The following is a 26670-nucleotide window of genomic DNA, read 5'->3' as shown; positions in this document are numbered from 1 at the left end:
CCTCATCTGGGAAAGTGAATTGGTCTGTGCTGGTTTACTCACGTGCTGTATCACCTGACTGTACACTTGGCCATGACCAAGTCTTGAGCGCGCCGTCCACATCTCGCGTTCGAGCATGGACAGGGATCAGAGCAGCTGCGCCAATGCGACAATGCTCCATCTTTTTCCAGACCCTCCAATTCCACAGCAACCCCCCTGAGCCGACCCGACCGCATCCCGACGACTACCTCGAGGCGACGCATTGTGAGCCAGCCCTGTAGCCAGCATCGTCGACCGTCGGAATTTTAACGATATACACGATATCGTTGTCAACACCACACGTATCAGTTCTCGTACACCCAGCCTTGGGCATTTGGGGCTCTGAGATGCAGCCGGCCGATTCCCGTTAGCTTTCGATCGATTCGAAGCGCGCTCGAACTCGACCAGCCAGAAACCACACTGTTGCTGCTTCCCTGCTCCGCTGTCTTTGAAATCCAGCCTCCGAAACCTCGACTTTCTTTGTCGATTTCGCTTATACTTGAGCCCTTCGTCTAGACTAGTCGCGTGACGGGGATATTGAAAGCTGGGGGGATTACCAGGCCTTGACGGCATTACCACACTACACTGCATTTTGTTGCAGACATTACGCCCAGCTTAGCTTGCATCACACAAGAGCAGAACAGAGTTGAGGATATCACAAAATGGCGTCTTCAGGCCCCACGGGCTTTCTGGGCCGATCCAGCAGCAGCAATGCCAATATGCGAGGACTAGTGCAGTTCATTGCCGACTTGCGCAATGCGCGTGCTCGAGAATTGGAAGAGAAGAGAATCAACAAGGAACTGGCCAATATCAGGCAAAAGTTCAAAGGTTTGCGACCCCTCTTTCCGATCACATGTATTCTATAAGCCCACACTGACATGGCTGGCAGATGGTAATCTGAGCGGGTATCACAAAAAGAAATATGTTTGCAAGCTTCTGTACATCTACATTCTGGGCTGGAACGTCGATTTTGGACACCTCGAGGCAGTCAATCTCATCTCGGCAACAAAGTACTCGGAGAAGCAGATTGGGTATTTGGCAATGACCTTGTTCTTGCACGAGCAGCACGAGCTATTACACCTGGTGGTGAACAGTATTCGGAAAGATCTGATGGACCACAACGAACTGTTCAACTGCCTTGCACTGCACGCCATTGCAAACGTAGGTGGTCGGGAGATGGGCGAGGCCCTTAGCGGAGAGGTACACAGGTTACTGATCTCACCGTACGTATCAGGCAGGGGGTTGTACTCCTGCGCACATCTACGTCTCGTTATTATCTCGCTAACATGTACGTAGCACCTCGAAATCTTTTGTCAAAAAGAAGGCGGCGCTTACCCTGCTCCGCTTGTACCGAAAAAATCCTGGCATCGTCCAGCCTCAATGGGCAGAGAGGATAATACATCTTATGGATGACCCGGATTTTGGCGTGGCATTATCCGTTACCTCATTGGTCATGGCTTTGGCCCAGGACGACCTCGAGCAGTACAAGGGCGCATATGCCAAGGCCGCCGCCCGCCTGAAACGGATCCTTATCGACGGGGAGTACGCCTCAGACTATCTGTACTACAAGGTGCCTTGTCCCTGGCTCCAGATCAAGCTCTTGCGACTCCTGCAGTATTTCCCACCTTCCGAGGACAGTCACGTTCGGGAGATGATCCGGCAGTCCCTTCAAAGGATATTGGACCTCGCCTTGGAAACGAACAAAAATGTACAGCAAAACAATGCGCAAAATGCTGTTCTCTTCGAAGCCATCAACCTCATCATCCACCTCGATACTGAACACGCTCTCATGAAGCAGATATCTCAGAGACTGGGGCGATTTATCCAGTCGAGGGAGACAAATGTTCGGTATCTAGGTCTTGAGGCTATGACGCACTTGGCCGCTCGATCTGATACCACACTTGGTCCCATCAAGCAACACCAGGAGGTGATTTTGGGATCGCTCAAGGACAGAGACATCAGCGTTCGACGAAAGGGCCTTGATCTCCTCTATAGCATGTGCGATCACACAAATGCACGACCAATCGTGGGCGAGCTTCTTCACTACCTTCAAAACGCCGATTTTGCAATTCGAGAAGAGATGGTGCTGAAAATCGCCATTCTGACGGAAAAGTATGCCACCGATGTCCAGTGGTATGTAGACATCTCCCTGCGTCTCATCGCCATGGCAGGAGATCATGTCAGTGATGAGGTATGGCAGCGTGTCATCCAAATTATCACCAACAACGAGGAGCTGCAAGTATACGCTGCCCAAAACATTCTTCAATACTGCAAACAAGATCACTGTCACGAGACATTGGTCAAGATTGGGGCCTACATCCTCGGAGAGTTTGGTCATTTGATTGCTGAAGAGAAGGGCTGCAGTCCGATCGAGCAGTTTATTGCATTGCAGAGCAAGCTCCCCGCCTGCGCACCAGGGACTCGTGGCATGATTCTGTCGTGTTTTGTAAAATACGTGAATCTGTTCCCCGAGATCAAGCCACAGCTCGTCAACGTCTTCAACGTCTACAGCCACACGCTTGACCCTGAACTGCAGCAAAGAGCTTGCGAATATTTGACACTGGCAAGTATGCCGACCGACGATCTTCTCCGCACTGTTTGTGATGAGATGCCACCGTTCCCAGAACGCGAGTCGGCTTTGCTTTCCAGGCTACACCGGAAGCATGCGAACACAAGCGATAAGAGGACGTGGATCGTGGGAGGAAAGGACGCCAACTCGGACGCCGCTGAGCTCACGCTGGCCAAGAATGGAAGTCTTAGAAGGACGTTCACCAACGCCGGTACCAAGCCAAACGGGGGTGCGGCCGGCGATCTCTTAGGTCTTGACATGAACAATATTGGCCCGGCAGAGGCAAAGTCAATACCCAATCTCGCCAGTGCCGCTCATTTGTCACCCAACTGGGAGAAGGGCTTCAACCGGCTTCTTCTCAAGCCAGATGGCGTTCTTTACGAGGATGGCCAGCTCCAGGTTGGCGTGCGGTCCGAGTACCGCGGTCAGATGGCTTGCCTGATTTTGTACTTTACAAACAAGACTCCGGCTCTTGTTGGATCGTTCACCACGACGCTTGATTTGGACACGTCAGAAAAGACCAATCTGACATGGGACGTCAAGGGCCTTCCCGACACGACGATTGCACGGGGTGCTCAGGCCCAGCAGGTCATTATGTTTGAAGCCAAGAAGGTTTTCGAAAAGAGCCCAACAATCCGGATCAGCTACCTGGCCGGTGCGTTGCAGGCTCTTACCCTCAAGCTTCCTGTCACTCTCCACAAGTTCATGGATCCTGCCGAACTGACTGCTGAGGATTTCTTCAAGAGGTGGAAGCAAATCGGCGGGGCCCCTCGTGAGGCACAACAGGTGTTTGGGTTGACAACTACTGCCAAGGACCAGCAAAGGGAACTTACCGACGGCTTCATTCGAGATGTCATCAAGGGTTTCAGGTGGGGGGTGCTGAACAATGTCGACCCCAATACCAAGAATTTTGTGGGTGCCAGCGTTGTGCACACGAGCGAGGGTGGGAAGATTGGCTGCCTGCTCAGACTGGAGCCCAACTACGGAACACAGGTATGTTTTCTCTTGTCTCGGCCTGACACATCCACCAAGGGCTGGAACACGGTGCTAACAGATACACGACAGATGATTCGCCTTACGATCAGGGCTACTGATGACAGCGTACCGCCTGTGATCCTGAAGCTTATGGAGGGCAGGCTTGCGCAGGGCCTGTCAACGGTGCAGGAGAGACACGGGCCACCGCAAACCGTGAGCGACATCTCAGATTCATTTAGGAATATAATGGTTCGTTGAACGAGGAGAGGGGGGTTTGGGTGGTAATGGGGAGTATTGGGTTGGGTGATTCATGGGGCAGACCAGATCACGTATACTTCTCATGCATAGCAAGCAAGGCACATACCCATTTGCACGCCTGCCGTTTTGGTTTTGGTTTTTATTGAGTGCAAGGAGGACATTTTGGGGCTCTAGTTAATGTATATATCCGAGAAAGTTGGTAAATGCTGATGGCCATGATCCTATCTACTTGTGCGTTGGGGGCAGGAACCTTGATGGCTGGCTCGTTCTCTGCGGCTTCCCCAGGGACAGCTGATCACCTTCCCAAACCTGGGCGGGCAGACAGTGGCAGGTGCCCAAAAAAGCAAGCACAGGGGGCTGGATGGAAGGCAAGCATGACCCCTCTGCCCCGCAATGACGATCGGCTGGCCCGAGCTCCTTCATCTTATCGCAGCCATGGGAAAGCCAAAGGCAGCAGCTCCCCTGCCACTCCCACATCGGACCAGGCCAGACGTTTGTCCAACAAGCTTCGAACCACGCCTTCTTTTCACCTCTGCTCTCAACATGCTTTGAACACACTGGCCATATTAACTGAGTCTCTTAGCTACGTAGCCATACGAGCACACTATCGGCATTCGCTAGCACACAACAGCTCCAACCAACGTCCACCGCAACCCCTTTTCTCGAGACCCCAAGTCCCCCGTTGAACACCGCTCGCCCATCATGTCGGGCGGCGCCCTGAACTTCGTCACGTTCAACCAGGACCACAGCTGTCTGGCTGTCGGCACCTCCAAGGGCTTCCGCATCTACCATACAGACCCCTTTTCCAAGATCTTCAACAGCGATGACGGGAATGTCTCCATAATCGAGATGCTCTTCTCGACCTCGCTCGTTGCCCTGGTTCTTTCACCCCGCCATCTGGTGATCCAGAACACTAAGCGGGCCTCGGTCATTTGCGAACTCACCTTCCCCAACGCCATCCTTGCCGTGCGGCTAAATCGAAAACGGCTGGCCGTGGTGTTGGAAGAGGAGATCTATCTTTACGACATTTCTAACATGACACTTTTGCAAACAATAAACACCTCGCCGAATCCAAACGCTATTTGCGCCCTGTCTCCCTCGTCCGAGAGATGCTACATAGCCTATCCGCTTCCCAAACAGCGAGAGGACACAGGCGAGAGACGGCCATCGCATGCCCCCCCCCTGTCCAGTTATGTTCCGACTACCAGCGGCGAGGTACTCATATATGATACGGTGAAGCAGGTCTCTATCAATCTAATCGAGGCTCACCGGTCGCCGCTGTGCTGCATCGCTCTGAATAACGACGGCACTCTCCTTGCGACGGCGTCAGAAAAGAGCACCATTATCCGCGTGTTTGCGATTCCCAGTGGTCAGAGGCTGTATCAGTTCCGGAGGGGTACCACTCCTTCGACCATATACAGCATGTCTTTCAACCTCAGCTCAACCATCCTCTGTGTTTCGTCCGTCTCCAACACTGTCCACATCTACAAACTGACCAACAATTCTCAAGAAGGCGCCGAAGCAACATCACCTAGGCGTAACCGCTTTGCCCGGTCTGCCAGTATTAACAGTGCCGACTATGTTCCCAACAGCGACGACGACTCTCGGCGAAGCAGTGGGGCGGAAGAGTATGGCAGTACCGCGAGCCAGCCCAGTAGCGAAGGAAGCAAAGCTCTGCGGAACAGCGGCATGTTTGGCAATATGATCAGGCGGTCATCTCAAATTGTCGGGCGTGGCGTGGTCGGAGCAGTGGGGGCTTATCTACCAGCCGCCGTGTCTGAGATGTTCGAACCCGAGCGTGATTTCGCAAGCATCAAGATTCCTAAACCAACCAGCACGGTACTGCAAGGAGCACCGGCTGGCGGGGGCGGACCCATCCGCAGTGTTGTGGCCATGAGTAGCAGTTCGCCTCAGGTCATGGTAGTGACAAGCGATGGTATCTTCTATGTGTACAACATTGACATGGAAAAGGGAGGGGAGGGGTACTTGGTGAAGCAGTTCTCGTATGTTTTTCCTCTTCAATCACATCCCACTGACCTCTAACTTTCCAAATAGTGTCGTTGAGGCGGATGATAAGCTGGACGCCTCATATAACGCATAGGAAGTCACCGAGAACACCGAGGCCATTGCCGGCAAGCACGAGTCATTCGAAAAGGTGAGACGGAAGGCGAAGTTGAAGAAAGCTCTGGAAAGAGTGGTCCCAGAGAGTATGACGGGCGCTGCACACGGTTTAGCCGACATGGTTCCAGATGTTACGGTCAAGGGTGTAAAAAAGACGGTGGAAGGGGCAGTGAAGAAGGCCGCGGGCTTGCAGAGAAAAGGAGGGCCCAGCGATGATGTTATGGGATTTTTGTATACCGATTACAATCCCCAACATGATTATGTGATAAACATCTCGGAGGACGAGGAACTCGTAGTTCCGGCGTTGAACAATTCTGGCAAGGATGTTACAGGTTATATGGTGAAGGATCACATTGCAAAGCTCATGCAGGCTTTGGAAACACCGTTGCCACCAGGTGATCCTTCACTTCCTGGGATGCCTCTTGGCTCGACGCATCCCCGCCCTGACGAAGACGAAGAGCCTCTTCAAGTTGAAGAGGATTTTTTTGGTGGTACTGGTGGTAGCAGTCGAGATGAAGGAGAGGGAAAAGGAAAAGGCCGCGCAAGAGAGGTCTTACCAAGAGCACAGCGTACGGGGGGTAAAAGGAATAAAGATGACGATCGGTACCTTGCCGAAGACGAAGGTGAAGATAAAGCGTTTAGCCCAGATGGCAAGTTGATCGAGGCGCCGGTCAAGACAAAGAAGGGGGAACTGGGTGGTGAGCGTGATTTTATTTCAGGTTGTGACTGGTAATTTTGCTGAGTGGTTTGAGTAACTTGATGGGGAACATGTGCATAGCGTTTGGAGTTTATGGATATCGGAATAGCGTAATCAAATCTCTTTAATGCCTGCTTCCATAAACTCCCTGAACTTCTTTTGAATACCCATGCCCGTCTCGATGAAGCTGTTCAGCGACGGCCAACAGGAGGGATAGAGAGAGGCCTAAGAGGCATCATTCAACCGTGCAAGATTTGCCCTCTTGACCAGTGGAGGGTGTTGTCACAGGATGAAGGCAAGATATTAAAGTCTGAGCTGAATAAACATTGATAAGCAGAATAAATATGTCATCTGGAAACAACACGTCTGCCCGAGGCCAGATTTCATGTCGGGTACCCTATTCAATCCTACATGGTCCAAAGCAAATCATTTCCAATCCGCAAACTCGAACGCTCTGCTTACTTGCCTGTTGCCCAAATGAGATTGCAATATTCATAAGAAAAGGTTGCAGAACTAGAAAAAGAAAAAAAGAAAAAAAGAAAAGCCATCATCGTGTGCTGCTGTTGCCGTTGTCGTGTTGCATCCAGTCGTCATGAGATAACCCAAAAAGTAAAGATAGTTTGCACAAGAATGGCAAAAAATAAACGACGCTCCAGTCCACCCGTCCGTGAACCAACGTTGTCTGTGAGCAAAGCCTCTGAGAAAAGCCTCAGTCCATACCGGAAACGCTCCGAAATCAACCAAGGCACCGAAAGAAAAATAGCACAATAGATCGTGTCAAGCCGAACCCAAAGACAGAACCCGAGACATAATCCAACAACGTACCCAGAAACACCCACACCCAAACTTAATCGACGCATTTGCACAACTCAGGAGGTTGTCCCCAGCCTCGACTTCCAAACCAAAAAAAAACCCAGGGTATTGTCTCCTCCTTCGGTGATCACCTGTCCCCCCATTTTTTTTGGGTTTACTTTTCCCTCTCTCCAATTTTAACTTCAAATATCCAAACCGTTCCCATCATATGGGTTCACCACCACTCCCGCAAACCAGGCGGGAGAATTGTGCTCATGTGTTCCTTCTTGTGTTTTTCTACCGAGCATAAGGTCGATTCATCAAGGCAATCTCTCTCGCAAGCTCGGGCCACTCCAGCTCCCTCTTGAAGCCCTCCCCTTGGTTCTGCTCCTCCCACTTGAGCAGCTCGTAACCGAACCGCAGGTGAGGCTGGATGATGACGTTGAGCCTCCTCGCCCTGACGAAGCAGTACGCCCGGGGGAAGCTCATCCGGAGGGATCTCATAACCTCCGCGATGCAGATTGTTGCCGAGCGGGAGACGCCCACGCGGCAGTGGACGAGCGTGGCGGTGCCGTTTCGGCGTCCTCGTTCTGTGGCGGGGTTCGTTAGTTTGATTTTTGGCGATGGAAAAAAACAACCAAATGGGAACTTACCAATAAACTCTAGACACCGTTCAAACTCGTCTGTTAGGGGGTCTATTCCGTTGTCTTGCACCCCTTGAACCACACACGTGTTCTCCTCCCCCCATTGCTCGAGCTCACCGTCACGCCACATGGCCAGCTCACCAACTGAGAGGATCTGACCGATGCCGAGGGACTTGAGCAAGTCCGGGTTGTTGGCGTGGCCGAGGTTTCCTAGGTACATGTAATCTAGGATCCTGGAGGGAAAGGAGCCGTCGAACCCAGCGAACCACTTTGGTTCGTTGCGAATGAGACTCGTGATATCACTCAAGGTACGGTTCTGGATGGTAAATAGGGGGGATTCCTGCAACAGGCGGGGGGCGATGGCGGTGAGGAGGGCTACGTCAGAGGGGTAGGCGAAGAAGTTGCGCTGCTGGGTTGTGTGAAGGGCTAGCCAGGCTTCCGGGATGGGAAGGAAGGTGGCAAAGGAATAATACGCGAGCCCGAGCATGGTTGACTCGGTGTACCCGTCTGCGCAGTGAATCAGGATTCTCCTGGGCTTGTTGGGTGTGGATGGGGCAGAGGTGAGCATGTCGATATCACCATCGGAATCTTCATGATCGAACTTGGAACTGGCTGAGAAGGCAGAAGGGAGGGTGCCGTGGGCAAGATGCCAGATCCATTTGCACGTATCGAGGATGCCGTCTGCTTCGGCGTGCGACCAGGTGGGAGCTAGTATACTGCCCGAAGATGGAAACTCCAGGAAGGTCTGGGTGGCTTCCGAAAGATGCTGGTCCGGTTCATTGGTACCCTCGGCGATGGTTTGCAAGGCTCCGGGGTTGAGACGACCCAGATCGTTGCACTCAATCAAAACGTCATAACAGAGCTCCTCGTCAGACCCCTGATCTGGGGTTGGGCCCAGCCAGACGTTGTGTGATATCTCAGACGCACGGGTCATCTCATACATCTCCCTCCGTTCTTGATGGAAGAAGTCGAGAACTTGACCCGTGAGCTGGCCGGACGAGTTGACGGCCACAATCTCGGGATATAGTTCCTCAAACTCGCCAAACGGGCTGACACAGACAAATGTGTTGTAATGGGGAATAGGATTCCGATGGGCTTCTTGTTTCTCACGCCATCGTTGCTGTGCACCGGCTATATCGAATCCTAACTTGCGAACAGAGAGCTCATCATCGCCATAGACGATGATATCAGAGGTCATGGCTGCCTTGGCAGCTTGAATCTGAAAGTTGCGTACAGAGAAGCCCTCCCGGGGATCTGCCTCAAGAAACTCGGCCGTGGCATTTCCGAGCTGAAGAAACTCGTGAGGCGCGATAGCCCCCTTGAGACGGGAGACGTTGAGATCGCCATCGGCTTTGACGATGGTGATGCCACGCAGACAACCAGGCGTCTTCCTCAGAGAACGCTTGCGGGCGATGAAGAAAGCAAGCTGGATCTGATTGTTGGGATGAAGCCCGTGTAACCAAGGGAAGACCTGTGAGGGGTCGGGCAGCGGTTGACGAGCCAGATAATCCAGAGCCGCTGCCACTCCCGCAGCATCGATCTTGTAGAGGCATGAACGATCCGAGTCGAGCCGCACATAATCTGTGGGTGGGAATAAGAGGGACTGGTGGAGCGCGTCGGCTTCCTTACCGGGGGACGGTGGTGGGGTTGTGGGCTCCTGTTGCGGGACGGGACCGGGGGGACACACGGGGATGTGCTTGTTCGGCACGGGGGCCGGGCATTGTGAAGTATCGAGCGTGATGGTCGATGTCAAAGAGCCTATGCTGGATGAGTTGCGATGGGGTGCAATCGGCCGAGAAAGGGCAATTGTCGCCATCATAGCTCTGGCTCTTTTCTGTCCTTGAGGGACACGAGACCGTCTTTGAAGCCGTCTTGAGCTTCTCAACAAACGAATCGGGGAATGTGGGTTGGCTGGCACAAACACCCACAGCAGCGATAGGCTAATCAGATGAGCGCAAGACGTCCTGTTGAAGTTGACGCCCCAATGCTCGCGGTGGAAGCAGATTCAAATGAAGGATGGAGATGGCAAAGACGAGGGGGGGTGGAGGGGAAGAGCAGCAGCCTTATCGGTGATCCCTGTTTTAAAAGGGCAATGGAATTGTGTCGTCTGCCAATGAATCACAGTCTCGCTGCAGGTGCTGAGCGGCAGATAAGACAGCCGTGGGACGGCAATGGCGTCAGTTGGCAACCCAGGAATGGCGACTGGCTGCGGGTAATGAGGTAGGTAGTAGATAGTAGGAACCAGGTCACTGGGGAAATGGGGGACAAAGAAAAGCTCTAGACCAGCTTTAAGATGATCGGCCGGCGAAGAAAAAGAAGGAGGAGGGGGGCGCGACACGGGCGTCGATGTGGTTGAGGGGTTACAGACAGAATGACGGGGCGGGATGGGATGGGGATGCTAGGACAGCGTTTGCTCTTCCGTGGGACAACTTTAACACTGGTTGCACAATGTACTCTATCCACCACTTGCTCGGCCTTTGCTAGGGAGCTCAATTGACGTCTGTTTGATCGAGATGATCTTGAAGATCGGCCTCCCCAGGTCTCCCCGCTGCTAAATACACTAACCAGATAAGAGCCTGTCAAGAAAGAACAGGCCTCGCCCAAAGCTATGAGCTCGGCCGGGGCTAACAAGCTGAGGTCCCTTCCTGTCGGAACGGCTCACTGCCCATGAAAATGCTCTTGGCGACAGGCGGGAATCCAACGGTGGAACGACATTATCTCAAAAGGTTGACTGTCTCGAAACACCCAGCAGCACCCAGCACGATGGGACGTCTGGATAGAGGGGACGAGATCCACAGCATCTGTCGATTTTGCGGAGAAGCAACCCCCCGTCCACGAGAGAGAGGCGGGAACATCTGCCAGAAGGCGGGGCAGATTTTAAGATAATCTAGAATTTGATTGGTTGCTGCATGACGGTATTCTGCCAGACAGACCCCACTCCCCGCCCTGGAGTGCAGCAAGGGTCTAGCCAATTGCTGCCACGACGGCCCCACCCACTTCGAGATGTCCACTATGCAACACGCCTGTGGTGCGGCATCTACCGGCGATTTTGGTATTTCAGGTGACCACTTAAACATACAGGCAACCCTTCAGCGAATGCAGCCGACCATCACGACACACGTTAGCGTTGGAAATCACCCAATTCCATCTACAGCTGCCAATCCTTCTGCATGCTCAAGCGCTAGGTGACAACCTACCTACCTAGACGAGGCCACCTGCAGGCATCATACTCCGTAGCCTGAGCCTAAAAACCGGAAATTGTCCCTTACTGCGTAGGGGATTTATTATTGTCATGAACTGCACAGCCATCGAGGGCCTTTCAGTGCAGTCTGATGCTCAGTGTTGGAACCCAAACCATGTTCCAGGCCAGGGGTACTGACCAGCGGCCCCCCGGCCAGGGCGGTTGATCCGTCGACACATTTCCGGGTTATGACGCCGTTACAGCCAGTCAGCTGCCCGTTCTACCGGCCCGGAAGGCACTGCATATTCCCCCGGCCACGCCGCTAGAGCGTTCACTGCCAGTCACACAGGTGATTTAGCTGAGTTGAGAGTTCGTCATGGATATCAGATTTCAGCAGTCGTAGACCAGATGAGAAGACATCGGATGGACCATCCCAACTCCCAGCTCGACACACTGCGAGTAAGGGATGGTTTGAGGCGGTTTCTAAACTGATAAGAAACATTGGATACCTATGCAGCAAAATGCAGCCATTGACTTTTGACAGGTGCGCTTACCAGAGCTGGCGGGAGCCATGGATGCCGTCTGGGGAAGTTGAAGCAATGCCCCGCATCACGCAGACCGCTGCGGGGCAAAATTTTGCTGGCGACTTTTTGCCCCTCTTTCCGATGCTCGGCGTTCGAGCCAAAGTGTCTCTGACTGCTGTGACTCGACCCTTTCTTTCCAACTGCTTGTTGTATACAGTTGACTTGTAGCTGTGTGTGTGTCCTGCCCACTACCCGGCAACCAACCGTCATCTTTCATCGTCGTTTCTACAAGCGCTCCCCGTATCGCCGTCCCAGCATGTCCAACGGTGTCGTTGCCAATGGCGCTTCTGCCGACCAGACTCACACTGCGTCGCAGCGCTACCTGAGCACCCGTGGTGAAGACAGCGGCGTATGTCTCCCATTGCTCTTGTTTTTTTTTGTTGTGGCAGAATCACGAATTCACGTTAGCCCTCCCCTGTCAGACGCTGACCATGTCGTCCCCCTCAGTTCTCCTTTGAAGAGGTCGTCCTCAAGGGCCTTGCCTCCGACGGTGGTCTTTACATTCCCGAAGCCATTCCCTCCGCCGAGAACTGGGAATCCTGGAAGGATCTTTCCTTTACCGACCTCGCCTTCAACATCATCTCCCTTTTCGTCTCCCCCTCCGAAATCCCCTCGGAGGACCTCAAGGAAATTATCAACAGGAGTTACGCAACCTTCCGTGCCGACGAAGTCACACCACTGGTGAACCTCCAAGGTGAGGTTCATCTTCTCGAGCTTTTCCACGGCCCAACCTTTGCTTTCAAGGATGTGGCCCTCCAGTTCCTCGGAAACCTCTTCGAGTATTTCTTGGTGCGCAGAAACGAGGGAAAGACCGGCCGTGACAGATACCACTTGACCGTGGTGGGTGCCACGAGCGGTGATACTGGCTCGGCTGCCATTTACGGTCTCAGGGGCAAGAAGGACGTCTCGGTTTTCATGCTCCACCCCAAGGGGCGCGTGAGCCCCGTCCAGGAGCAGCAGATGACCACGGTGCTGGACGCCAATGTTCATAATCTGGCTGTCACTGGCAACTTTGACAACTGCCAGGTGAGCTGTGATGTGTTCCCGTCTATAGTTCAAATGCTTACAGACTGAAAACAGGACATCGTCAAAGCTCTTTTTGCCGACCCTGAGATCAACTCGACCCACAAGCTCGGCGCCGTCAACAGCATCAACTGGGCTCGTATTCTCGCCCAAACTGTCTACTACTTCCACGCCTATTTCTCCCTCCTCCGCCAGCAACCCTCTACCTTCAAGCTCGGCGACAAGGTCCGCTTCGCTGTTCCTTCCGGAAACTTTGGCGACATTCTCGCTGGTTACTTCGCCCTTCGTATGGGTCTCCCCGTCGACAAGCTCGTTATTGCCACCAACGAGAACGATATTCTCGACCGCTTTTTCAAGACTGGTCGTTACGAGAAGAAGCCCACCTACGGCTCCAAGGCTGAAGGCGGTCTTGAGCAGGACGGTGTCAAGGCCCACGAGGATGGCGTGAAGGAAACTCTTTCTCCCGCCATGGATATCCTGGTGTCTTCCAACTTTGAGCGTCTGCTATGGTTCTTGGCGTATCAGTTTGCCTCCAGCGCTGGGATGGACGATGAGTGGAACAAGAAGCAGGCTGGTCAGGAAGTTTCTTCTTGGCTGTCTGACCTCAAGAACAAGGGTGGTTTCGGGCCGGTATACAAGGACGTTCTTGAAGCTGCGCGCAAGAACTTTGAGAGTGAAAGGGTCAGCGACCAGGAGACACTCGACACCATCAAGGCCCTCTACAAGGAAGTTGGCTATGTTCTTGACCCCCACACGGCAGTCGGCGTGGAGGCTGCGAGAAGGACACAAAAGCGCGCTCTTGCGGAAGAAGGTGCCGCAAAGCACATCATCTCTCTCTCAACAGCCCATCCGGCCAAGTTTGCGGGCGCGGTTGAGCTGGCGCTCAAGGAGGAGCCAGAGTTTAACTTCCAGGAGAATGTCCTCCCACCCGAGTTCGTTGGGCTGGACAAGAAGGAGAAGAGAGTCAGTGATGTGGCGAACGATTGGAAGGCTGTACGAGATGTCGTCAGGCAACAAGTGGAGGAGGAGTTCAAGGCCCTAGGTTACTAAGATGTGGATTGTATGTGGTTTAAATGAGTGGAATCCAAGGGGAGCTTTTTGATTTTTCTTCTTGTGTATATGACGAGGGCAGTCACAGATCAGGGGGTGATTGTCTGGCTTTATTCCCCGTGTCTGGTTCAGATGTTCAGGACGAACGTTGAGCATAGCAGATTTGAAAGCATGCATGGCGAGTGGGTAGAATTATGGGATCAAAATTACATATAGATTCTGATACGAGATCCTAATATGAAAGATCAAGGGGACTGCGAAGTGATGAAGGATGATTAATGACTGCGGAGACTAGACACCAAAAGATTCATCACGTCTGAAGCAAAGGGTAAAGACATCACTGAAAGTAGTACCCTTCCGTCCATCTTTATTCCCTAAATTGAAACTGAGAACTTTGCTCGCCTTGACGAAATGGTATAATGTTAGCCCTTCCCCCTTTGATTTCTACATACAGCTGCTTCCAAACATCAAGCATAATCCAAGAATATAAAAGCAAGCATAGCCAATTGTAAAGCCTGCTGCCCAGTGTCTGTCTTTTTCTCGCCCTTCATACCCAGAATCGATAATGCTCCTCAAATCCCGCCACCAACAAGAAGATTAATACAACTAGTTTTATACAAGAACCCCTGATTGTGTAATTTCCAACATCGATCCCCTCAATCCATATCATGTAGGCTGCCCACCCTGTCATCCAGTAGTAGCCTAGCCAAAATTGATTTCCCTTGTTTTTTATTGTGTTTTCCCCCAAGGTAGAAGGTTGTCCATTCCATCTATTTATCAGTCAAGTCGGTCACAAACTCGCTCACGTCGTCCACCACATCCGTCACAAACTCGCCCACGGACTCAGCCGCGGACTTGATCACGCCTTTGCCAACCAACTCGACTGCTGGTTGTCACCTGGGACTGAGAAGCCCCCCGCGACTCCCGACGCTGGCGGTGGTGCCCCGTTTTAGTGCCCTGAGCTCGTCCTCGAGCTTGCGACGTCTAGATTGCTCCTCCTGTTTTTGTTGGTTAGTATTAGATGTCTCAACTGAAGTAAGGGAAAGGGGGATGAAAGCATACCCGTAACTCTTCCTGGAACTTCCTCCTCTCCTCCTTCATAGTAGCCCGGAACTGCTCGCTCAACATGGTAGCCCCGGCTCTTCCAGCTCCGGCACCCGCTCCGGCACCTGGCACAGGCGAGTTGGGTGGCCTCAACCGCTCCTTATCCAACTCCTCCTTTACCTTGTCCAGCCTATCCCTCAACACCTTGACCTCTTGCTCCAACCTCGCCTTCACAGCCACAGCATCGTCCAACTGGCTCTCCAAATCCAGCTTCTCCTTTTCAGAATTGATGCTCTCTTTGGTGATGTCCTCCAGATCACGCAAGGCAGCTTCCAACTCAGACCGCAGCTTGACCACCTGGGCGTTGAGCTCAGCTGTCTCAGCAGTGTTGGAAAACTTGGCCGCCTCCGCCGCCCGCTGCTTACGCGAACCATAGGCACCGTCGAGCTCGGCCTTGGCGATGGTCATCTCCGTCTTAAGTTCAATCACCATCATGTTCATCGCCTCGAGCTCCTCGTCCTTCTGCTTCAGATCGGCCTGCAGCTTCTCAACCTCTTTGCCCGCGTTGGCAGAGGCTTCGCTTGCGGCAGCCAGTTTGGACTTGAGAGCAGCCACCTCACCCTCGGCAGCAACACGGGACTCGTTGGCTTGGATAAGCTGGTTCTGAACAGACGACATATTGGACTCCACGGTGGCGAGACGTGTCTGAATGGCACTGTACTCTGACTCGAGAGCAGACACCTGGGCGTTGCGCTCCTTGAGCTGTTCCTGAACAACCTTGACCGAGGAGGCAGAGGCCGTTTCGTTGGCGGCGCTGGCTTTCTGCATGGAGTCGAGGTCGACAAGGACCTTTTGGAGCTTTTCTTGGGCTTCTTGGGCGGCACGCTCGCTGTCGTCGAGGAGCATATGGGTCTTCTCCAACTCCTCCTTCTTGGCTTGAAGCTCCTGGTCTTTTTCAGATTCGCTACGGTTGTTGAGCTCACGCTGTTGCTTGATCTGCCGTTGAAGGATGTACTTTTGCTCTCGGAGACCAGTCGCTTGCGCATAGAGCCATTGAACCTTCGCAGAGAATGCCGGCAGGGAGTACGGTTCGTTCGTGTCGCCTTCAAACTCGTTGCTTGACAAATCCTCGTCATCGTCTGGGGTGCCTTGGCCCAGGGCACGGGCTTGTCTGCGTGCTGCCTTTTGCTGAGCAATCTCGGCATAACCAGTCTGGATGATCTCCCACAGACCCATGAGCACAGCATCGACTTGCTCGAGATCACGCTTGCTAGCCGAGCCGGCCATCGAGGCCTCAACAACTCTCCCAATCTCAGAACTGACCTTGTCGACCGAGTCCTCCAAGTAGTTGAGCTGGACATTGAGATCTCCCTCGGGCGGTGGTGCCTGGTCAACATTGGCCTGCTGAAGAATGAACAAGACTTGGCGGTTCAAATTCTGCAGACGGACCTCAGTTTGCCCAAACGAGGATTCGACCTTGGAAAGAGTTGTTGCCAACGCGGCGGCCTCGGAGGATGCTGCGGCCGCTTCAGCTGCCACCTTGTCGGTTTTGGTCAAGTTAGCAGCCTGTTGCTGCTGCTCAGTGATCGCCGTGTTGAGACCATTTTCTAGATAGTCAAGCTGCGCCTCGAGGTTATCAGCGTCCGGACGACCAAATTCTTCATTCTTGGCCGGGTTGAATGCGACGATCAGATCACGGAGCTTGTCGTTCAAATCCTCGAGCCTAGATTCCGTCATCGAGATGGCCTTCTGTTGCTCCGAAGTTTGCGCCTGCAGCGCGTCCATTTGGGCCCCCATCTGCTGCTCAATCGCTTTCATTCGTGAATCAACCTCCTGCAGCCTCGACCCGCTCTCGTCCTTGGAGCGCATTGTTTCGTCCTTCATGCGAGAGTTCTCTTCCATGACCCTGGCATGTTCCTCCCTGAGCTGCTCCTCCATCTCCTCCAGTCTTGTCTTTTCCGCCTCGGCGTGGGCATAGTCTTGGCTCAGCTGCTCTTCGGATCGTTTGAGCTGCGCATTCTCCTCTTTCATGCGCGCAATCTCCTCTTTGTAGCGCTCCACCTCCTCACGTAGTTCCCGCAGCTGGGCATTTTGCTCGCGGATAGGGGACTTGATAGGAATCTCCAGTGTATTCTTACGCGCACGGGTGGCTGGCGGCCCATCCGTTTCGAGCGACAGGTACAAGCCCTTATCTTTGTTGTTGAAATCGAGCTGCTCGTTGGGGATCTCCATGCTGTTCCTCGTGTTGGTGTAGGTATAGAGACTCTCGGGGCTTCCTGGCATGCCGTTCATCGGCTGACCAAGCAGCTGCGGCTGTCCGGACTTCTTCGAGGACGCCCTATGGGTTAGCTGCAGGACGCCGGCAGTGTGTTGGAGCAGACGCCGCTGAGGCTCCATCAAGCCTTTTTCTAGGTAAAACAGCTCTGAAGCCAGTTCCTCGCAACGGCGTTCACTGGTGGCCTTTTCCATCTCTGCTTCTTTGGCCGAGTCACTCATACGGTTACCCAGCAGACTCTTTCTTTTGCCGCCAGGCGAGTAGAGTTTGGCCATTGAAACTGCTGCATCGCGGTATTTGGACTGTATAGCCAGGTTCGCCCTCGCCTGTTCGACGCGCATTCCCAGTGACTGAATCTGTTTCTTGAGGCCGTCAACCTCCTCTTGCGAGAGGATTTCATAGCTTTTACTGTCCGATAACGCCGTTTCGGTCAAGAGATGCACCTGAATCGAGTCTTTAAGATCGACGAGAGGCGATGTTTGCGGCTGGTTTGTGTTTAGCTGTATGTAATCCATAATTAGCCAACAATGTTCACGCCTGAAAAGGGGAGGAGGCCATACTGGGCTAATTCTCGCCTTGTCACCCTCTACTCCCCCAAGAATCTCATTCCTGTAGCCGTCGACTAGTGCCTTTGCCGTCGGTGCGACGTCTGACAACGATGGTGGTTGTACAGCAGGTGCAGGCATGCCTCCGTAGCCATCTTCCCCTCTTCCTCCTACTCCTCCGTCACCAGACCCGCCTCTCCTAGTTTCGGCGCCGTTCATTATGTGCGTTTGTGTAAACTTGTATTATGATCGTCGTGTTTGTAGTCGTGGGTAATTCAAAGGCTAATCGTTCCAAAAAGAGACATTATACAAAACAAATCCAAGTCCTCCGCTCGTTTACCACTGTGGCCCGGGGATCATGGAGTTTGCGACGACGAACGAGGAGCAGGAGGTAGTGGCTGAGGGTCGTCAGGGGAATCACGTCGAGAGTGAAAGCGAGGAATCGTATTTTCAAAAGGAGAGCGAGGCAGTATCCAGAAAAGAAGGATTACCAATGCAACGAAATGACGCGAAGTGGAGCTTTTCGAGTGTCCTTAAGTTAACGTGGTAGGTAAGGAGGTTCCAGATTGTCTGTGACTTTCTCTGAGGACCGGGGAGGTGGTGATGGTGATGAGGACTCCAGGTTAAAAAAAAAAAAAAAAAAAAAAAAAAAAACCGGCAAACACAGGTGATAAGCCTGGCGGCGGTGGCTGAGATGTTGGCGTCACAAAGGAGCGGCTGTATCAGAGGGAAGTCGTGACGACGGGATGCAACTCAAGATGCGAAAGGGGAAGGGAGATGTTGGCCGGTGCTGTGATTGCTGATTGCCCAGGCGCAACTCGTCAATCCAGAGGACTGGGAGGACCAATATCTGGCCAATCAGCCGCCTTCGCGCCTGGCCAGCCGTTCTTGCCAGATGCTTGGCACCCCACGGCACCTCTTGCAGGGATTCCCGACATGTGTCACTGTGGATGGAAATGCACATATAAGTGGTTGCGCCAGGAAGCAATGTTCAATTCTTCTCGTACACGACGAGATTTTAAAATGCACCGCGAACTTCGTCGATGAGCTGCTGGCCCATCGTCCTCCGTCTGTTGCTGCCTTCAGTTGGGCCAGCTTGTTGTTGCTGGATACCAGAAGCTGTGCCAGTTGAGGCCCCTTCACTTTCCAGCCGCCTTCTCATATTCTCAAACTCGGCATTGGTCTTCTGACCTCTCATACCAACAACCCAACCAGGAACCCGCCAGCGAGTCAAAATCCCAGGTAGGGCCTCATTGCGCCAGGCGTATCCAACGAACCAGCCCACCACGGCACCAAGAAGGGAGCCCGGGAACTGGGACATGGCCAGCTGCCCTGCCATCATGTATTTGGTTGACTTGTCTGAGAAGGTCAGCGCTGCCGAGTCCTGGCCAGTTGGTGGCCCCATAGCCAGCGCCACCTTGTATTTGTACATGTGTGGGATCATGGCATGGTATTGAGCCAGAATCGCAAATATGATCGGTGTTGGGCCGGCAGGTAGGAAATCTAGCACACCAAAACTCAGTGGCCTGAGGAATGCCGTCAGTATAAGCGGTGGCACGATCGAGGTGAAGAGTGCGGTGACGAGGATGAATGACTAGATACCAAGCATGTCAGCGCCATTTCTGCAGTGTCCCGGCCCAGAAAGAGCACTCACGGCATATTTTCTTGAGCCCCACCGCTGCTCAATAGTTCTCATATTGTATAGAGCCATTGCCCCAAACAGGACCTCGGATGAGTTGAGATAGCATAGCTGGTACGCCAGGACCCGCCATAACTGGTGATATCGTAGAATATGGGTGCCGATGGAGATATAGAAATAGTGTTTTATGTCGAGAAGGCTGGCTGCTATCGATGCGCCAACCAATCCCACCACCAATGTGCGCGTTACCGGCGCGTTTGTGAATGACATTGCGCGTTCGCTCTCTTAGAGGCGCCACCTGGACATTTTTTTGGAATGCGGGCGGATTGGGACGTAGGTGGGGTGACAGTCAGGCCAAGCCAGACTGTCCGGCGGTCGCTGTTAAAGCCAATTGAGGTGTCGCGTATCCCAGTGTGATCTTAAAGCAGGCTGTGAATTCGTCGCCGGAATAGACCTCAAGGAGGATGGTGTCGTAGAAGGTGGTTTGGTGGTGGAAGTTGCGGGTAGTTGCACATTGAGGTCAGGCAGGTTATACTGAAAGCTGGCCCCTGTCGGCCGTTTTGCAGCGTGTTCATTCGAGGACCCACTTTCAGCTGTGAGAGGATGCCGCGCCTTGGGATTCGTAACTTCCAAGAATCTGGGTCCAACGTAACCATACTTTAACCCTTGGGTGGCCTGCCACTCTCACTCACTCTCACTCCCTTCCCCAATCTTGCAACAGGCACTGCGACCATGGCAGCTTACTGACCGACAACTCTTTCAGAGAATCTACCATCTTCTCACCCCAAATACCGCATCGTTAAAACTCAGCAATCACAATACATATTTTGGACTGCAACGCACCTCGGCATCATGTCCGACCTCTACCTCTCCCGTATCCGTAACTGGTTCCTCAGTTCGCCGCCAGCAGAATGGGCCATCAACCGCCTTAGAGACACTTTGATAGGATCATTGAGCCAAGGACCTATCCCAGGCCATGTCGCTTTCGAAATGGACGGCAACCGAAGATATGCCAGAAGTCACAAGATCGAGACAGTAGAAGGCCATCACCTCGGCTTCGAGGCTCTGGCCCGGGTTCTGGAGATTTGCTACAAGTGTGGTGTCAAGGTGGTCACCGTCTATGCTTTTAGTCTGGAAAACTTCCACCGGCCCAAGTATGAGGTCGACGGCCTGATGCAACTGGCCAAGGTGAAGCTCGAGCAACTCATTCAGCATGGGGAGCTGTTGGACAGATACGGTGCTAGTGTCAAGGTTTTGGGGCGTCTTGATCTGATCCCCCCAGATGTTCTCGAAGTGGTGGAAAGAGCGGTCGCTGCTACCAGTCACAACACAACGTAAGCAATGTCACCTCCTAAACATGTAAATTGAAATATTAATACATGCCACAGATGTGTTCTCAACATTTGCTTCCCCTACACTTCGCGGGAAGAAATGACAACAGCCATCAGGACGACTGTAGAAGAATATTCAACCACCCCTCGGCCACACAGCACCCCATTTTCGCAGAGCAGAATTACGCAAAAGATCTTGTCCAAACAGGGTGACAAACCAGAGACTCTGGAGTCTATTGAAGAGACCCCCTCTCATTCGGACGACCACGACCAGGATGATGCCGTGTCGACGGCTACCACCCTTCGTTCCGATCCATCTACGCAAAAGTCGGAGGGCTCGGAAAACGTGGCCATCTATCCAAACGCGGAGACAATCACGCCCGAGACCATCGATAAGCATCTCTACACTGCCGGGTGCCCCCCGCTTGACATATTCGTGCGAACCAGCGGCGTGGAGAGACTCAGTGACTTCATGCTCTGGCAGTGCCACCAGGACACGCATATTTTCTTCCTCAAGTGCTTCTGGCCTGAATTTGATCTCTGGCACTTCCTGCCTGTGCTGGTAGAATGGCAGCACAGACAAAAGCAAAAGCAACGTGACGAGAAGCCTAGGCGGGTGAAACAGGCTTGATTGTTTTCCTATTCTGGCTTTTTGTTTTGCAGTTTTCGGCAGGTCATCCCAAGTTCAGGGAGGGAAAGGGTGAACAGGGCGTAGGGTTCGGGAGACAGAGATACCTCAGCGTGTGTGCTTGGTTTAGAAAGTGGCATCGTGTTTTTTATTTTTTTTTTATTTTGTTTTAATAAGCATTGAAGACATACCCAAACACGCATTGGTTGTTGTTGGTGGTGATTGTGTTGACAAAGTGGTAGTGTGGTTGTAGTGTAAGGGTTAGGGTGTCGGCCGGCCCGGTTTTTGGTGTTCTTATCTTATCGGTCGCATGCACCTCCAAAGGTTACCAAAATCCAGGGCTCCCGGCCAGGAAACCGTCCCTCCGCTAACCGCTCCCAGCTTCCCTCTGGACCTCTCTTTCAGCGACCCTACCAATCTTTTTTTCCCAGCACTCACTGCCACGATCCCTGAATCTGCAGCAACACCATTGACGGGCGCCATGAAGACGGCCAAACCTCCTGCGTCTGAGAACGGCGGCAGCAGTCGCAGAGCGCAGCCCCTCCGTCAGACGCGCATGGTCAATCGCGGCAACTCCTCGTCGTCGCTCATCGCAAATGCTCCAGCACAGCCCATCGACATTTTCCCTGGCCTCAACCACTTTACCGATGCCATCAGCGCCCTTCCCAAGGAGATAGTCCGTCACTTCACCCTTTTGAAAGAGGTCGACGCCAAAATCTTCAACAACGAGGACAAGCTCTTCGATAACATCCGCCGTGCTCTCGATACCCCGCCTCCGGTCGACCCATTCCCGTCGTCCAATGATGCGCACAATAATCACATTCCCGAGTCGGCGCCCATGAGCGCTCAGAACAGCAGCAGCGGAGTGCCACCCTCTGCGTCCGCCTCCACGATACCTTCTGCCACTGGCCCTCTCAATTCCGCGAGCGAGGCGCGCCGTCGGATATTCAAAGAAACAAACCTCAAGGTTCAAGAGATGATGGTGGCTTTGGAGGAGAAAAACCACGTTCTTTTGACTGCCAATGATGCCCTCGAAAAGCAAATGAAACGAATTGAATCCGTGTGGCCAAATCTCGAGAGCGAATTCAGCGAGGAGGCCAAATGGGGCAGCGCTAACCATTGGGCCTACGACGATGTTCGGAAAGCACAACAGCAGGCCAAGTCCAACGACAAGGCTGAGCGATCACGCCGGGAAGGGGCTGCTGCTCTGTCAGCTGCTGCCCAGCATGTGAACGCTGAGGAGGCGGCGGCTCGGAGCAACGACCGAAAACAAGCAGTCGCCGCCAAGAAGAACGCGAAGGGACAAGCAGGTGAAGGCGATGCGGACAAGACGAGTGAGCCAGCCAAGAAGACACAGGGACCCAAATCTCGCAAAGCGCCTGCGGAGGCGGCGACTCCTGTCGGCCTCGGTATCACCACGGGCGCGCCGGCTGGCTCTGCTCCGGCCAAAAGACGCAAAGTTGAGACTGCTAAGGCGAACGGGGCAGCTCCTATGGAGCGCGCCATGAGCTCGGTGTTTGGTAATAGCACCGTGAAGCCAAAGACGACCAGCCCCCGAGAGACTCCCGTGCCTGAAAGCGGTCCTAAGAAGCGCAAGGCGCTCCCAACATCGAGTGGGCAGGCAAAGAAAAGGTGCGCTCGCCCATTCGACCTCCGATCCGTGTCTCTTGTTTCCTAGCTGACCCTTGATTGTAGCAGAACGAATAATGCTGCCGCTATGTCCCCGTCCATGGCCTCGTCGCCTGTCATCGCAGCATTCCCTGATACAATGAAAGGCAGCCGAGCCTCACCGATCCCGACAGCCATTGTTCCTCCCAGGCCAACGTCTTCTCGTGCCCGTCAGAACTCTACACAACTAAATCCCGAAGTTGTGAGGCAAAGAGCTGCTTCGGTAGCGTCCACCAAGCCAAATGGAAATGCTCCGGATACGCCAAATCTCAGCCAGTTTGGCGAAGGACCCAAAATAAGCATGGAAACAAAAGTACAGAAGGAGACACCCATACCTGCTCCTACCCCCAAGTTGGAGCCGCTGAGGACAGAGACCGAGATTCCGCCACCAGTACTGGAACCCCTACACAACGGCAATAACAGAAAAGAAGCCATCACAAAGGCACCGGTAACAGCAGCGGCCACAGTAGCACCCTCCGAAGAGAAGCCTGAACCAAAGAAAGAAAAGGAGAAGGAAGTGGTAGCTTCGCCCGCCATTCAGCCGACCCCTATAAGTACTGTCAAGACCAAGAGCGGGCGCGCAAGCAAGCCTTCCACCCCGTCTCTAGGCACCTTTGCCGAGGCAACCTCGATAGTCTCTGCAGCCCCAACAGAAAAGCAGACGGCGGCGTCCCGCTCCCGACCATCTAGGAATACCTCGGAAACAGCGAGCGCAACAGATAAGGACAAGAACAACGGGAGCAGCATATCCGCGAGCACAACGACGACTTCCAAGCGGAGCCATAAGAAGGGTGCTTCCATCTCTGCTGCAGCGGCAGCTCTTGCCCAGGCATCATCCGGTCCCAACTCTGCCAAGGCTTCATCCAACGGCGGCAGTATCACAAGTGAAGACAACATCAAAGGCAGTAGGGGAACTGCTCAGCATCAGCACCCTCCGCAGAGTACTCAAGAAGACGATGATGAGGACGAACCAGATGGGGACGAACCAAGGTACTGCAAGTGCAACGGCGTTAGTTATGGCGAAATGGTGGGCTGTGACGGGGTGGGCTGCCCGAGAGAGTGGTTTCATCTAGAGTGCGTGGGGTTGAAAATTGCACCCAAAGCCAATGGTATGTTTGACTTGCAATTTCTGGACAGGGGTGGAATCAAAGCTAACTCGGACGAACAGCAAAATGGTATTGCGACGAATGCAAGGAGCGGTTGAAGAAGAGATAATCTTTTAGCTGATACACCTGAAACTTAGGACGGCGATAGATATAGTGCGGCGGCAAATGCATTGTATGATATGGTAATTTGGCATGGCGAAAAGAACAAGTGGGATGTCCAAGTGGGACAGGGATGGGTTGGTAGGATAACTTGTGGTTTCTTTTGTTTCTACGACGGATATATAAGCGAACCTAATCGCGAGCGGCGTTTGAGGAGTTGACTCACTTCCTATATTATTTTGGAAGATGGGGTTATAGAGCATGAGGATCGAATGCATCGAAGTTCCTGTGAACATAACCATCTGTCGGGTCTTTGTCTCGGGATTTATACAAGAAACTAATCTTTTGCTCAGCATGTGTCTACATACTTTGCTAAGATTCGCTACCTACAGTGAAGGACCTATTTTTAAAGTGAAGCCGTACACCAGAAACATGCTTGGTTACGAACCGGACATTGAACAAACCATGAATCAAGTTACATTGTGAGGAGGAACCAGGTCGTATACCTCCAACCACGTGAGTTTCCGACCTAGCTACTGATGATGTCCATGTTGACTCAATGCCCGAGCTGTGATAATTACGATCTCTTCAGTGCGACCTTCCCCGTTGCCATCTCCAAGCTGGGATCACGATCTACTATCATTGCTCTCACAAGTAGTTGTTTGTCCGAGTTACCAGAACTTCATAATTCACACTATAATCAATATTATGGCAGAAACTGAAAGTACAAAGTCGTTTAGGGCATGGCTAGGTGGGAATAGTCCGCTCCCACCAAGATGATCCGGATATACCGGTAGGATGACAGGTTTGTTGCCTGATTATTTACTCGGAATAAAGTAGGCTGCTGTTTGGTCTGGTGCGTTGACATTCTGGTCCCCGAGAGCGGTGATAGGGCTCGCTGTTGAGGACTCAATGTTCAATGGGGTCTGTGGAATTGAGTCTCATCCTATGAAACATCACCCGGCATCGCATATTCAGTGTTAAAATACTCTTGTTCACCGATATCAGCCGAATCATGTTCACCAGGAGCGCCTCTGCCATCAGGCAGTAGTGCACGGCTGATAGCGAATTAGTAAATCAGTAGGGTTATCCTCCATCCATTGATAAGACATATCATGCGCTCCAGTAAACATGCATTAGGCCAGAGCTATGCGAGTAATATATCGGCTGCAGTTCTCTCACCCGCGTGGAAGGCCAAGTCGAATGCCCCCTCTTCATGGTGATGCTGGTTAATTTGGTGCTGAAGGTTACACAGATAAGATACGTATCTGGCGATGACGTCAGATGTCATGGAAAAGAGGGCTTGAAACGCGGCTCTGATTTGTCGGTAGTTTGAGGCCCATGTGGTTTGCACGGATATGCATGCTGTATGGACACATCAAGACATGTAGGTACCGTGGAGGGTGTATTGGTTGATCCTCGAAAACCAGAGGGATGCTTTCACCCAATGTTTCCAACTGTGATCCCACCGCGTATACGACCTGTCTCGGCGAGAACATTCCGATAGGTAATCTTGACGAGTAAATCACAGTCCACACACGAAGCCTGACGCTCTCCTTTCTTTCTGATCTCAGTGGTAGTGATGTGCAACACTCGGTAAGCAAAGCCTGGTCTCATTTCGAGCTGGCCTTTGGGAAGAGATGTCGTTTGGCCAAGTCGGATATTGCCGTGCTATATTTTCTCCAGTTGAGATCGGCGGTCTGGCCCTCGCATTCGCACTGCCGGAGAGGTTCTCACTACCAAAACAGGCGCAGACAATCCCTACAGTCGATATTATGTGTGGAATCTGGTGGATAATGACAGAGATCAGGTGAGGCCGTCTGATACGACGTCTCCCCCCATGAGGGCGCTAGTGAAGGTCAGGGCCCATTCAGGGGTCGAAAAAGCTGGGGAAGCGGGTGCGGCGGGCTGGAACGTGAACCAGGCGGGTCACTTTAATGGGCATAGAACTGGCGGCTCTCAGCATCACATCTCTATCGTCAGCCTCCGAGGAGATGCCCCTTTCCGACGGTTGTTTAGTATGTGACACAGCATGCGTGATCTCGGGTTGAAATGCATGCCCTTCATGTCGCCAGCCGCACTGGAATGACAACATTTCGAGGCCGAGCCCTGTGCCACCCACGTTGTTGAAGTATCACCTACCATCCCGGGCAAGAGATCCGGATCCGATGCCCGAGAGGTCCGTTCTATCTGCAGATAGATCAAACAAATCTGTGGGGTAAAAGAGAAGCTAAGGTACATCGAGCAGCAAGATGTTCAGGGACAACAACAAGGGTTGGTTGAACGGAAAGAAAAATTCTCTTACAACAACCTGGAATCAGCATCGCTAGCGCAAAAACGGCTGCACGCGGCTCCGGCCCCCGGGGATCGTTTGGCAGACGACCTGCCGCGACAGGGCAGCAGATCAAGCACCACGTGAACAA

The 26670-nt window shown here is 52.9% G+C and overlaps 8 protein-coding genes across 8 annotated transcripts; 5 read left to right on the top strand and 3 right to left on the bottom strand.

Annotated features, from left to right (window-relative positions):
• Nucleotides 1–122: 122 nt before the first annotated feature.
• QC764_603980 (uncharacterized protein) lies at nt 123–3820 on the top strand (the record flags this gene model as incomplete). The annotated part of the gene is made up of 4 exons (XM_062948903.1): nt 123–846; nt 908–1241; nt 1315–3580; nt 3653–3820. The coding sequence occupies exons 1-4, from the start codon at nt 681–683 to the stop codon at nt 3818–3820; spliced, it is 2934 nt and encodes a 977-aa protein (XP_062797116.1). The 5' UTR covers nt 123–680.
• Nucleotides 3821–4522: 702 nt separating this feature from the next.
• On the top strand, nt 4523–6780 carry ATG18 (autophagy protein; the record flags this gene model as incomplete). Its single annotated transcript, XM_062948902.1, has 2 exons — nt 4523–5823; nt 5876–6780. The coding sequence occupies 2 exons, from the start codon at nt 4523–4525 to the stop codon at nt 5919–5921; spliced, it is 1347 nt and encodes a 448-aa protein (XP_062797115.1). The 3' UTR covers nt 5922–6780.
• A 141-nt stretch (nt 6781–6921) lies between these two features.
• PPS1 (tyrosine/serine/threonine protein phosphatase pps1) lies at nt 6922–10426 on the bottom strand. Its single transcript, XM_062948901.1, has 2 exons — nt 8084–10426; nt 6922–8020 (listed from the first exon to the last, which is right to left on the bottom strand). Exons 1-2 carry the CDS (start codon nt 9891–9893, stop codon nt 7728–7730), a joined length of 2103 nt encoding a protein of 700 aa, XP_062797114.1. The 5' UTR covers nt 9894–10426; the 3' UTR covers nt 6922–7727.
• A 666-nt stretch (nt 10427–11092) lies between these two features.
• On the top strand, nt 11093–14257 carry QC764_603950 (uncharacterized protein). The gene is made up of 3 exons (XM_062948900.1): nt 11093–12188; nt 12287–12865; nt 12920–14257. The coding sequence occupies exons 1-3, from the start codon at nt 12096–12098 to the stop codon at nt 13910–13912; spliced, it is 1665 nt and encodes a 554-aa protein (XP_062797113.1). The 5' UTR covers nt 11093–12095; the 3' UTR covers nt 13913–14257.
• Nucleotides 14196–17995, bottom strand: QC764_603940 (uncharacterized protein; the record flags this gene model as incomplete). Its single annotated transcript, XM_062948899.1, has 3 exons — nt 14196–14910; nt 14975–17731; nt 17792–17995. 3 exons carry the CDS (start codon nt 17993–17995, stop codon nt 14806–14808), a joined length of 3066 nt encoding a protein of 1021 aa, XP_062797112.1. The 3' UTR covers nt 14196–14805.
• A 799-nt stretch (nt 17996–18794) lies between these two features.
• On the bottom strand, nt 18795–19972 carry QC764_603930 (uncharacterized protein; the record flags this gene model as incomplete). The annotated part of the gene is made up of 2 exons (XM_062948898.1): nt 19431–19972; nt 18795–19370 (listed from the first exon to the last, which is right to left on the bottom strand). Exons 1-2 carry the CDS (start codon nt 19683–19685, stop codon nt 18795–18797), a joined length of 831 nt encoding a protein of 276 aa, XP_062797111.1. The 5' UTR covers nt 19686–19972.
• Nucleotides 19905–21377, top strand: RER2 (cis-prenyltransferase; the record flags this gene model as incomplete). The annotated part of the gene is made up of 2 exons (XM_062948897.1): nt 19905–20749; nt 20804–21377. Exons 1-2 carry the CDS (start codon nt 20268–20270, stop codon nt 21375–21377), a joined length of 1056 nt encoding a protein of 351 aa, XP_062797110.1. The 5' UTR covers nt 19905–20267.
• Nucleotides 21378–21684: 307 nt separating this feature from the next.
• Nucleotides 21685–24760, top strand: QC764_603910 (uncharacterized protein; the record flags this gene model as incomplete). The annotated part of the gene is made up of 3 exons (XM_062948896.1): nt 21685–23006; nt 23073–24151; nt 24211–24760. 3 exons carry the CDS (start codon nt 21685–21687, stop codon nt 24255–24257), a joined length of 2448 nt encoding a protein of 815 aa, XP_062797109.1. The 3' UTR covers nt 24258–24760.
• Nucleotides 24761–26670: the final 1910 nt, after the last annotated feature.

The sequence above is a fragment of the Podospora pseudoanserina genome, chromosome 6 (genome assembly GCF_035222485.1).
Source record: "Podospora pseudoanserina strain CBS 124.78 chromosome 6, whole genome shotgun sequence".
NCBI classification, from domain to species: domain Eukaryota; kingdom Fungi; phylum Ascomycota; class Sordariomycetes; order Sordariales; family Podosporaceae; genus Podospora; species Podospora pseudoanserina.
The sequence above is the reverse complement of the archived record's forward strand: the minus strand, read 5'-3'. Positions and strand labels throughout refer to the sequence as shown.